This window comes from Phyllostomus hastatus, unplaced genomic scaffold (assembly GCF_019186645.2).
Source record: "Phyllostomus hastatus isolate PE091 unplaced genomic scaffold, TTU_PhHast_1.1 phas_scaffold_317, whole genome shotgun sequence".
Classification (NCBI taxonomy): Eukaryota; Metazoa; Chordata; class Mammalia; order Chiroptera; family Phyllostomidae; genus Phyllostomus; species Phyllostomus hastatus.
In genome coordinates, this window is record NW_025334023.1 from 19,019,984 (window position 1) to 19,033,147 (window position 13,164).

The 13,164-nt window shown below is 44.4% G+C and overlaps 1 protein-coding gene across 1 annotated transcript in view; it reads left to right on the plus strand.

Moving 5' to 3' along the window:
• Nucleotides 1-13,164, plus strand: part of FAT3 (FAT atypical cadherin 3) — a 637,939-nt gene that overhangs the window by 576,513 nt on the left and 48,262 nt on the right. Inside the window, exons 15-19 of the mRNA XM_045818135.1 lie at nt 4,734-5,123; nt 7,596-7,810; nt 9,030-9,167; nt 9,511-9,654; nt 12,486-12,683. Coding sequence (XP_045674091.1) covers nt 4,734-5,123; nt 7,596-7,810; nt 9,030-9,167; nt 9,511-9,654; nt 12,486-12,683 — 1,085 coding nt within the window. The remainder of the gene's footprint in view (nt 1-4,733; nt 5,124-7,595; nt 7,811-9,029; nt 9,168-9,510; nt 9,655-12,485; nt 12,684-13,164) is intronic.

A 13,164-nucleotide genomic window follows, 5' to 3' on the forward strand; every position in this document is an offset into this window, starting at 1 on the left:
TTATAAAAGCCCATTTATAGCAGTGTGGTGCAGCCCACGTGTTGTGTGCACTTCCTGCAGGCCAAATCCCAAGCAGTATAGTAGTGAACGTCCAGGACAAGGCCCTGCCCTGCAAGAGTCAGAGCAGCTGCCCACACAAGACCTCAGAAGAAGTGTAACAGAGCCCGCCTTAGGTTCCTTAAGCTAGGGAGCTTGATCTTTGGAGAAGGGGAGAAAACATTTTTTAAAGGTCAGGTTGAAAAAAATCACGATACACTTGCTGTGCTGCCCACTCTTGCCATTTGGCTTTGGTGCTGACTTTAACACCTTTAGCAATCTCAAATAAAGCTGCATTATTCTGACACTGGGTTAGATCCTTGGGGACAATCCTAGCAGTGGGTGTTATTTCTCATGGAGGTGTAAGAGCCTTGCTATACCCTGTTATGTGTGAAGTCTGAACACTTAACTGAATGGGTATGAATCTTCTCCGTTAAGTTTTCTTTCTACCCAGGAAATCCAATAGTTCATCATGGTCAAGGTTACTGTGGACTTTTCCATTGGTGGCATGGCCCACTTACGCCCAGGTCTAGCAACTTAATGGGCAGTTGGGGAAGAAGGGCAGTTTTTGGAAGTAAAAACAAAACCAGTGCCATTAGTTTAACTTGGAAATGAATCATAGTGCTGGAAGATAATCTTAGACTTCAACAGACCCAGGTTCTGTCATTTTAAATGTGAAGAGAACTGAGACCCAGTGAAGTGAAGTGACTTGCCCAAGTTAACTTGTGTAGTTTGGACAGATCGTGGGCTAGCAGCAAGGTCTCCTGTATTTCCAGGACTGGACCACATTGACAGTCCCATGTCTGAAACATCCATGTTCCCATTTGGCCAAATGGAAAGGGACTTCACCTCTATTTAGAAATCTTTCAAGGGAAGGAGTAGAGATGCCCTTGGCAAGCCATCCCAGGATTTCCCAGCCTTTCCTACTGGGGATTTTCATATGCTATTTTTGTCCTCCAACGCCACACTGCAAAGTGCCACTACCTATTACTTCCTTTGAACAAATAGTAATTTTAATCATTCTCTTTTTACTTGGTTTTAATCCTCCAAAGCCCTGCTCCATTTGCCACAGTTAACGTGCAGAAACTTCACTTGCAATGAAAGTCATACTTCTCTTGGTAGCCTGGCATTTCAGCATTTTAAGAAGCTAAGTAGCTCCATCCTCATTAAATTAGACTCAAATTGGAGAACAGAATTACATACTTAAACAACACAGACGCAAAATGATGGATTAATGTTATACCTAATGTAACGCATCGTGACATGCAGTAAGAGCATTAGACCAATTAGCAAGCGACTCTTCTGCCCGGGTTCATCTTTTCTGCTGGGTATGTAGCAAAGGGATGGTGATTTGAAGGATGGCATTTATCAAATGCCCTTGGATAGCAAGTTTCCACTTTGGGAACATGACCTGCATTCATTTAACAAAGACAGCACCCCGTCGCCTGGAAACACAGCAAAGAAAGTAATACACCAAAAGTACCGCCTCCAAATTGGCATCTACAAATCTGACTTTATTTCTAGAAATCATTGTAATCCATCGCAATTTTGTCTCAACTGGAGTTAATATGTTCCAAGAATATATCCTGCTCTATTCTTGAAAGGTACCAAATTGTAAGTGATACAATTTAGTAGGTTCATTGATTTGGGATCCCCCACACCCCCTACCTTTTCTGGTCTTGCTTCACTATCAGTCTGATTGGTCACAGAAAGGAGAGGTAAACAATAAATCTCCCCTTCCTTCTGGCGTGAATGCCCAAGATACTGTCAGAAACAAAATGTATGAGGAGGTGGGGAGAGTTAAGGTCAGCCGCTTTGTGGGTGGAGATGGTTTTCTGCTGTGGTAAAGCAGAAAAACCCTGTCACTGAGTTTAAATTAACAGAATCTGCCCAGAGGGGAGCCACGGTCTTTGTGTGGCTGATTAATGTCAGCCTTGTAAATGCAGTGCTCCAACAACAGGGCTCACCCGCTGAGCAGACGCTGGAAGGAGACAGCATCCTCTGCTTGGGGATCCGAGCAGAGTCTGGTGCCTCTGAATAAGGCTGGATGAGAAAGCTGAAGACCAGGAATGTAAGAGATATGTTTAATGAGATTCCAGCTCTCTGTCCCAGGGAGGGAAACACAGGCAGCCATTTAAAGCACATTCCCTTCAAGCCTTGCGGCCCCAAGCAGCAGCACAGTGCAGATCCAGCTTCTTTCTCCCAACTCAGCTGTTCCGAGCACCAGGGCTTTCAAGGCAGGGAGTCCAAAGTTACCTTCCCAAATGATCTTCGGTCCTGAAGAGGGAGCGTCTCTGGAGACAGATCTTAAATCCTTAAGCAAATTGAGCAAGAAGCCTAGGGAAAACAGGACTTTGTCTCTGGTGCATACCTAAAAAACGCTGGTGGCACCAAGCAAGTCCATCAGACCTTGGTTTCTGTGTCAGTGAAGTGGGTTCTGTAGTTGTTAGCAGGTGCTCTGAGGAAAGCGCCTGCATGGATTTCCTGCCCCATCTGATTGCTGGTGGGACTGCTGTACCGTATGTTGGGGGTGGAAGTTAAATCCACAAGGAATGTGTGATGTGAAAACCTAGAAACCTTTGTGGTGTATTTATGTGAATCACCGATATGTTTCTATAAATTCATTTTTGTGACCTGGAGAGGCATCCTAAAACCATCCAGTTAGTCAAAACAGCTCCTGGGGCATGCACCCAGCTCTGGCACGCAGGCAGTGAGTTGTTTTTCAGGTGCAATTTCGATCACCTCCACAACCCTCTATGCATTTACCCTAGGGATTTATGCTAAAGAATTTAATCTTCCAAACACTCTAAATATAGCCAAAAACCACCCCTAAGACTTCTGCTCTGGGGTCTTATTTCTAGAGAAGAGGAAGACCTTCTCTTTTTTATCCCATTACCTATGAAATCAGAGGTTCTTATTTATGTATCATAGGGTGGTTGTTTTAAGAGATAATTTTAAGTAAATGAAACTTTGGAAAAAATGGACTCTCTGGACTGGAACCAAGAACAAGCTCTTAGTGTTGACCTTTTGGCAAAAGCTACATAATGCAATTTATGCCATCCACTCAGGATGTATGATTTTATTGGTTTGCTGGGAATTTGGCTTAAGGAAAATGTACATTGGGGGACTTACTGCCAAATGTCCATCCCCATGGTGAGCTGTTAAGGTAGAAAACAACACAAACTTAGGCCCTCCTCTCTAAGGGCATATACTCTGGGGTCCATGGTTCACAAAAGCCATTTTCAGGTGTTGTCAGAGGTAAAGTCATGACTGATGACTGTCCTCATTAAGAGTATTTGGGTGTTTTTTTCAGCCTACAAATAACTAAATTTTGCTTTTTATAAATCTTAACTATCAGCAAATTTGACATTTATAAACCATTTTGAAGTACTGAGATCCTGTGATAAAAACTGTTAAATCAGTCTTCAGAACCAGAAGGAAACTCAATCATCCATCACTGATTTGGTGGTTGTTAATGGACGTTTCTTAGTTGATATGTTTTAGTGTTAGTACACAATGAGATAAAATTGTATTTTGGTAACTAAGTGCACTTCTTTATATCGTAGAGCTGGAGATCCCCCTCTGACTAGATCTTCTCCCTTCTTTGATGGGATGCTCCAAGCTCACGGCCATCAGATTTCGTCTACATTCCCTCATGAACCACCCACACGTTCAGAATAGATCTGGGACCAGGCCACTTCTCCCTTCTCACCTCCCTCTTGTTCAGGCTGCCTTCTCACACACCTGTATTCCTGTGGGAGCCTCCAGCCGCTTTCCCTCTTAACTGCTCTTCATTCTGTTCACAACCAACATCATGAGTGATCCTGTTTAAGTCCAAGGGACATCACATGACTCCCCTCCTAAGCCCTCCAGTGGCTTCCCACCTTACCACCCCCTCCCACCACCACCCCCCCCCCGCAGGGTCTGCTCCCTGATCTCATCTTCTTTTTCTCCCTCCTTGTCTCTGGTCACACCGGTCCTCTTGACAGTGCTCCTCCAACAGGGCTGATGGGCTCCCACCTCAGGACCTCTACACTTGCATGTGCCTCCTCATACATAAGTTGCAGTGTTCACTCCCTCCTCTTCTTTAGGTTTTCACTCAAATGTCAAGGCCTTCTCTGACCACCTTATTTAAAATTACTGCCCTTCTCTCCATCTCCCAAATACTTAACTGCAACAGCACTCCTCATCCCCACCCCCCCCCCACTTTATGGTTTTATTTTTCTCCCTTTTTACTCCATAACATACCACTTAGTTTTATTCTTTGTTGTTGATTTCTAATTTACTAGGATGTAAAACTTTCCACGGGAAATGTTTGGCTCTTGTTCATTTATAGACTCTAGCATCTAGAATAGTTCTGATAGATTCTAGATAAACATTTGTTGAAGTAGTTAATTTATATTTCTCTTTCTGTGGCACATCTTTTCACCCTCATATCTATTGTCATCTTAATTTTTTTCTTTCAATATATTAGGAATATCCAACCATTTCTGATATTTGTTACCAATATTTTTACCTCCTAACTCTTTTTGTTGCATTTATTTTACAAACTGAAGTTTACATCTTTGTAGGACCAGAGCTGTAGGTTAGAATTGCTTTTTCCTTGTGTGGTCCTTCAAAAGTCAGCACATCCCTCACGTGCTAAAGCAGAGGGTCAGGCTATACCTTCTGCTCTCACATTGTCATGTCTCCTGCAGGCATCAATAGGAAGGTTGTGTACTCCCTGGCCAACTCAGCCAATGGCTTCTTCTCCATTGATGAGTCATCTGGCATCATCATCCTGGAGCAGCCGCTTGACCGAGAGCAGCAGCCCTCCTACAACATCAGCGTGCAGGCCACTGACCAGAGCCCTGGACAGGCCCTGTCCTCCCTTGCCACTGTCACCATCACCGTCCTGGACATTAACGACAACCCCCCTGTGTTTGAAAGGAGAGACTACCTGGTGACAGTGCCTGAAGACACTTCCCCTGGCACCCAAGTCCTTGCTGTTTTTGCCACCAGCAAAGATATTGGCACAAATGCTGAGATTACATATCTCATTCGTTCTGGGAATGAAAAAGGGAAATTTAGGATCAACCCAAAGACAGGTAGGTAAATGTCAGCCTACTTAGAATTCAAGGCTTCATTCTGTCCTGCTTCAGCCCCTACCCTCTAACCACTTTGCTTGGTGGGCTCTTTTTCTTCTGATACTTTATTGTGGCAGAAATAAGTCTTCTCATAGCAGGGCCTATAGGCAGGCCCCAGAGTGTCCTCTGGCACCCTGCTTCTAAGGATGACCCTTTAAGTTTGAAGCTCCTAACTGGACTCACTTGGCAGATGCCTGACCCCCAGGTTGTCTTCAGGATTTCCCACAGGAAGGTTGGGGAGCAGTAATATGGTTCCTTGATGGGGAGAGGAAGTGTTCTTTGCACACTGAGCACAAGGGGTTGTTTGTTTCTCTATTTTTTTCTGTTTGTTCCTTTGTTTCCTAACTTGGACTGTGTGTTTGTGGGTTGGAAAGTGCTCCTGGAGATTAGTGTACATTTGCCACTGTCCACACTCAGGCTGCCACTCTCTGGTAACCTACCAAGGCAGACACTGATGAGTGATGTGACAGTGACCTACAGGCCTTCCAAACCTGGCACTGCAGTCAGCTGGAATTGGCACTGTAGCTGAGTCCTGTTCACTGCTCCTGGTCACCACCCTGTCATTTCTCATGCTTTTTACACCCTAGGGGAAAATGTGGCATCATCTAGAGAAAAGGTGCCTAGGAAAAAACCAAGAGAAACCCCTGGGCTTTCTCTTCATCAGAGACTTAATAACTATTAGGGATAATTTGAATAAAGATGCCAATTTAGAATACAAGCTTAGATGTTCTTTGAAGAGTAAACATATTTATTACCCTTGTATTTTCATGCAGTGTTTGTATTAATATTTCCAAAGCACTTTCGTGGATATTCTCATTTGTTTACCACCCTATGAATGGGCAAGGCAGCCGCATTTTGCAGATAAGAAAGATGAGGCTCTCACACTTTCTGGCCATAGGACACAATTCCCGCATTACTCAAGGAATATGTACTTGTTGAGCAATGTGGCAAAGGAGGTCCATTTGGATAGTCCAGCAAATACAAACATGAAAATATCATAATTAGCAAAATTAGCAATGATCTTTTAACATAGCAAATGTACCAGCTTCCTGTTAAATCATTAGTTATTTCTCACATTTTCCATATGGGAGAAACAGAACTTCAGAGAGGTTAAATAATTTCTCCAATGTCTACTGTGAGTAAGTGGAGGATCCAGAATTTGAACTCAGATCTTGCTGACTTCGGAATACATGATTAACATCTAAATTACACTGCCATGTTGTTCAGGGTACAAAAAATGAAGGAGATATAGTCCCTGCCCTCAAGTATAGGGAGGTGGAAATATTGATGGAGGAATTACATTAGCAGCTCCTCCCAGCAGTAACTCTGTTTATTAAGGCCATTACTTCAAATTAAAATGTATGGAAGTTTTCCTCATTTAAATATGCGTTAGCCTTAGCCTGTCTCATTATGGCCATTGTATATGAACACCATGGGGAAATGCTTAAGTGCTGTTTAAATTTGGCACTGGATAACGAGACTGGGGTGCAACATAAAGTGCTAAGGGTGATAATTAGTAAGAAAACTTAATTATGGGGAGAAAAAGACTCTTGTTATACGTATGACTTCTGTTTCTCACCTTAAGTAGAAGGGCAGCCTTAGCACATTCTACTGTGAATGGATGTGACATACTCACCTTGGGCCAACTGACTGTTTCTCAGTGACCAGTTACCAACTGCAGCATGAAGGAAGGACTGGGCTTCCTCACCAGAAAGGGCTCGCATGGGAGGGAAATAGCTCTCATGGATCTTCTCCGAGGGATGGCATCCAGCTAGCTGCTTCCACCTCTTCTATTTGCTTAATTTAAATGTATCAGTGACACAGACGTTATTGCTGCTCTGTAGTGGTGGACACTGAGCTCACACTTACTATTTGGCCACTGATTCCCAGGCATTTTGTCACTATAGCTTCACACTTCTGAGGTCATTGCCCTCTTTGTGTCATAACAGTGTCAGATAAACACAGAGAGCTGAAGACCGGGAACACAAGGGATGAGATTTTTTATGAGAGTTCAGCTATCTGAAAGTGTTTATTGGCTGACCAGGGCTGGGGTCGCACACTTGCATCCACACATCTCAGCTCACTCCCAGTCAGCCTGAGTCCACTTTTAAAACCATCGAGATGCACTTACCGAGGATGTCGTTCCTGTCCCTAGTTGCACAAGGATGAATAATGCCCGACTATCGGGCTGCTTGAGAGAAGCTCAGGAACTATTACCAAAACACACAAACACTTCATTTCTTCAGTGTTGGGTTGGATAGATAGCTATATTTTAACTGACAGCATTAATCAGACTCAGCAAAAAATTAAATAAATAAATTCCTGACTATCTAATACTCTTGGCCAGAGATGATGCTGTATTTCCATGATTATGCGATTGCTGACCAATGTTTTTTCCTAATCAAATCTAAAGCTCCTTATTTTTCTTCAAAGGGGGTATATCAGTCTCTGAAGTCCTGGACTATGAATTATGCAAAAAGTTTTACCTGGTGGTGGAAGCTAAAGATGGGGGCACCCCAGCACTCAGCGCCGTGGCCACTGTGAACATCAACCTCACAGATGTGAATGACAACCCTCCCAGGTTCAGTCAAGACATCTACAGTGCTGTCATAAGTGAAGATGCCTTGGTTGGGGACTCTGTCATTTTGGTAGGTGCCAGTGGAGGGCCCAGATGTCTGGGACTGACAATCCTCAACAGAGTGAAAAGGTGGGCAAAGTCTGCCGTGGATGCTCTTCACACTTTTTTCCTTTCAGTCTTTTTGTCCCCAATAACTCTCCTCAGGCACTAGTCTTTCAACTTGTCCTTCAGTTTGCCTGTCAGAAAGAGTCTTAAAAATACATTTATATCAAAGTACAAGTCACCGATAATCACTATCCCCCAGGAATGTATTTTTTGAGAGACCAAAACATACCATAACATGAATTTGTAATGGCAGCCCCCACTAGCTTGTGACGTTCGATGACAAGTTATTAGGTAGCTAAGGATAGAATAAAATCCCTTCCAGCCCCCTATGTGTGTGCACGTGCATGCGCGCGCACACACACACACACACACACACACACAAAGGCAGCTACAAATGGGAGCAAGTATAAGATGAATTGGCCACTCTTATAGGAGCTCTTCTTTCCAGAAGGATTTTTTTTTCTAATACCAGTAAGAACAAATGAAGGGTTGGGAGAACATAGGCTCTCTTAGACTTACACGTTACATTTTGGAAACAATGAATTCCATCCTCACCATCCTCATCATCCCTGGTTTGGACAGGTCTCTTCCATCCGTCCTTATCTCTGGCTCCTGCGGCACTAGGTTGTGGGTGTACATTCTTTGCACATCAGATGTGGACTTTCCAGGTCCTTGCTCCTTCCTGGACATTATGAAACTGTTTCCACACATATAAATCCAAGCATCACCAACATGAGCATCAGACAGTGGGACATGTGTTGGCCAGGTGGGAAAGGCAATTTTCTTAGCCTCCCGTAACATAGAAATGCACAGGTTGAGAGGATGCCCGGCTCAGTGACAGAAACCATTGTTTTGCAGAACTGGAACAGGATCATAAGAGTATCCCTATCAGTTAGCTCTGGCTCTATCCTTACTAGCTCAAGGCCTGCGGAAAATCAGGCCTAACAAGCATCAGTCTGCAGGCAGGTAAAAATTAACAGAATAAAATGGCAGCTCCAGCAATGGTGGCTTCCTCCTGGAGCCAATCCCATCGCCTCTCCCACTGGGGTCATGATCCTGTCACTGCTGAGTGTAGTGTCTAAGACAACTGTCAGAGCTATGCCCACTGGTAGTCACCTGAAACCCTAAAAATAAACCTTTTCTCTTGTCATGTCATTTCTTTGTTTTGCTTGTGTCCTGTGAAGCTAATAGCAGAAGATGCAGATAGCCAGCCCAATGGACAGATTCATTTTTCCATTGTGAGTGGAGATCGAGACAGTGAATTTGCTGTGGACCCTGTCTTGGGACTTGTGAAGGTTAAGAAGAAATTGGACCGGGAACGGGTAAGCTAGTTTAGGCCAGCTCCCTTTCCATCCACTCCTGTCCATGCCTATCCCTTCACTGAAATCAGGCACAGCCTCACTGAGTAAAAGTAGGAAGAGTCTCCATTCTAAATACTATGAGTAAATTGGGATAGACTAAAATGCAGCACAATGATTGGGTAAGACCATTGAAAGAATTTTCTGCCAATAGATGTAAATTGGTGAGGTTGAGAAACTGGTTTTAGAACCAAACTGAAGGTGGCTGGACTTCAACAAAGCAGAGCAGAGCCCTCAGCGCTTCTGAGTGGGTGCAGAAGGAAGCAAGTGCTGCACTTCTTCACTGTCAGCCCTTGTGCTTTGACAGGTGTCTGGATACTCCCTGCTCGTCCAGGCAGTAGACAGTGGTGTTCCTCTGATGTCATCAACTGCCACTGTCAACATTGACATTTCTGATGTGAATGACAACAGCCCAGTCTTCACACCTGCTAACTATACCGCTGTGATTCAGGTAAGCAAATCTTGCCTGTCAGGCCCTTGTCTTTATGCGCTCAGCTTCCTTTCTTTGCTGTGGTTTACTGTTCATGGTTCATTATTGTTTTTACCTAATATCAACTCATCCAGTCATAGGGCTGGTATAAAAAGAGCCGATTCTTCTATTGCAACTGATTACTATTAATAAGTGCCATCACCAATGGGATTCTTTCAAGTGTCAGGTGCTTTCCATACATCTTCTGTCCCCACCATGGCCCCACAAAGTGGGATGATGGGTCAGGCACCACCATACAGTGAAGGGACTAAGGATCTGAGGAGTTAAGCAGCTCACCCAAGATCAAGCAGCTAAGTGGTAGAGTCAGGATTAGAACTGAGGTTTGTCTTCAGCAAAAACTATTTTCTCTCCACAGTGAAAGTTGCCTTTTGGCCACTTTGTGCTATGCTGACATGCGAGGCAGATTTATACAACTGCGTTATCAGTCAAAGGAAGACTGGGCATCAGGCTAGAGCCTCTATTCACTACAGTTACTCCTAATAAGCAATTTGTTTAGCACTTTAAATCCACTAACTCTTTAAAATTAGACTGCAGGTTAGAGTGACTTCCTGCTGGTATTCTGCAGTCAGAGTGACTCTCCCATTTATTTTTTCCTTACTCAAAAGATATTTCATGAGCACACTGCTGGGCACTGAGCTACCTCTATTTCCCAGTATTTCTAGAAGCTGGAAACCCAACTTCAGGAGGATAAGGAAACCCAGTCCAGGAATAGTGTCAGTGTGGAGGACTTAGAGGAGACAGGAATTGATATACATGCCTTGGGGGAACCACAGATATTCTAAGAGAATCAGCTCTTGCCCAATCCAATTTGGCCTCAGAATCATGCCTCACAGAGCTCTGTGCTTTGTGGGTAGAAGGTAAGGTGAGAGTGAGCCAGGTTTTGAGGGGCCCCTTTGGAATAACATTCAAGACTTTGAGTCTGGCCATCCATAGCTGGCTGCCCCCTGCACCACTGAGATGTCCTGGAATGAGGCTGAGAGGCAGGCATAAAGCGAGCAGCTCTCTGCTTCATTCCCACCCTTGTCGGCGAAACCCAATTCTTTCACCTGGTGGTATTTTGGCTTTCCTCTCCTCTCTGATGCTTTTTCCAGCCACTGTGCATTCTTTTCTCTCTCCTGCTCCCAGCTTCACGCAGGGTCTACACCTTCCTCCATCCCTCCTCCTCTCAGCTGCTCTTCCTAGGACTGTCACCACTGCCACATGGCCCTCCCTGCCCTCTCCACCTCAGTGCACTTACCTCTGAACAAGGTGGGCTTTGCCTACTCAACATTCAGTTTGATGACACACATCCATCGGCTTGACAGTCCACTTTCACACACACAACAGGAAGTCCTGAGCGGTGAGAGGACCAAGAACCTCTGCCCGGGAGCAGTTGACCATGGCTCATGTCTGCAGCACCGAGGCCTGTCTATGTTATACTTCATGCTTCTTTCTCAGCTGGTGACCCTAGGGCACACATTCTCTCTCCTCTCCTTCCCCCTTTCTATGGACGAAATGGCCTTTATAGACTGAGCAAACAAATCAATGAATCTTCTGTTTTGTGTGGTGCTGAGTGTGCTGTCAGTGTGACACAGTAAGTCCACGCTGGGCAGAGGCAGTTCCACGACTGATTCCTGAGGGAGAACATGTCCAGTTCCCCATGACCAAAAGGCAGCTGGAAACAAGGAGAAACATAAGGGGCCTTTGAGGTCCTTTTCTCTTTCTCCTTCAAAAAGTATTTCTCCTTTTTTTCAACCAAGACTAATTTTCTTATTCCAACACATGGTTTTTATAAGGCTAATTCAGCACATAAAACTAGCGTGTGTTGCCCTGTGCATGACTCCCCTCCAAACATCAGTGTATCATTGTCTTCATCTCTGTGACCCAAACCCATTTAATCCTAAATCACTGTCATCAGAAGGCCTGAACTAATGAAACTGACTTTAGGCCCAAGCTGTGGTAATGCTGAAATCGAAACAGAGTGAGGCAACAGACACATTGCCTGAGCTACAGAGGAATTTAGTATGGCATTTCCAAAGCATGGATAACCTTTGAGCCAAGAAAGAATGTGTTTCTATTTGGGGGGGGAGCAGAGAGGTTCTGCAAAATAATGCTTGCATAATAACATCAGGGCCTCCAAAAATTCTAATGAAGTTAGGATTTCCTTCTCTTCTTTTCCAACTTCATTCTACCCTCTTTGCCTTTTCTCACGAAACACGGCAAAACTGTGTTATAAGGGCTGGGGTGTAAAGCCCATTTTCCACCTGGCATATATTTTTGTGTATATACTGGGAAGTTGCCAGGATATCCCCTCCAAAAGTCCAATGTTGTGACATTGCATCACAGTGTTAGGCTTCAGCATAATTATGTTGTGACAAATGTGAGGAAGTGCCTTCCCATCCCAAAAGGTTGATGTATTCTTGGCCTGAGAGGATTTTTGATGTAATCACAAATGTGAGTGAGTGGCATATATTTCCAGAGTTGTGTAGGTGAACTCAGCACATTTCCAGTCTTTCCAAGGACAAGACGTAGGAACACCATCTTTGGAATCTATAACCCCACTCAAGAAGTCCTGTGTTCTCACCTGCAGCTCATTGTCTCATGGGGCAGTTGTGGGGAGGCAGCCAAGGATGGGAAGCATGACACTTACAGATGCCAGCATATTTTCAGAAGGCATGATAATATCACAGGGAATCCCTTCCTCTGAAGCCCTGTTCTCTAGCACAGCACTGTCAGCCAGTAATGATGGGGTTTCTTAAAATGTGGAGAGAGGTGTAATTTTGTCTTCCTTTTTAATATACTCTGTTATTCAGGAAAATAAGCCAGTAGGCACCAGCATTTTGCAGCTGGTGGTGACAGACAGAGATTCCTTTCACAATGGGCCTCCCTTTTCGTTCTCTATTTTGTCGGGAAATGAGGAGGAGGAGTTCGTTTTGGACCAACATGGGACCCTGAGGTCAGCTGTGGTCTTCCGGCACACGGAGTCTCCAGAATATGTGCTGTGTGTCCAGGTATGGCCTCGTTCCTGTCCATGTCAGGCTGGCTTTCTCTCAGACTGGTTTCTGTGCTCGCTGGTTGGTGTCTCTTTGCTGAGTGAGTCAACATAATTCATTACCAATGCAGGAAAGTTCCCCTTTTAATCTCAAATTCAATTTCACACCAATAAAAGCGGCCTCTGTGTGTGAAATTGAACAGGAAGGAAGGGAAGCATCCTAGTTCAGGAGGGACATTCCTGAGGATGTGCCAGGTAGGCAGTCTCAGGGCCTAAATCTGTATTCTGAAATTCCTGGGGTTCTAATTGACCCCCAAAGACAACTAATTGGTCAAGGCTTGCTGCTTTGTACTGAGTAGTATTTGTGATATCACCTGACTTGGGGAATCTGTCAGCCTTGGTTCTAATGTAATGGAGCCAAATCATGGCCTCTGCCTTTGAAGAGACCTCTGCTTGGTAAGTTTTCTCAATGAGACAGGAGAGGACCAAGCACTCAGTTG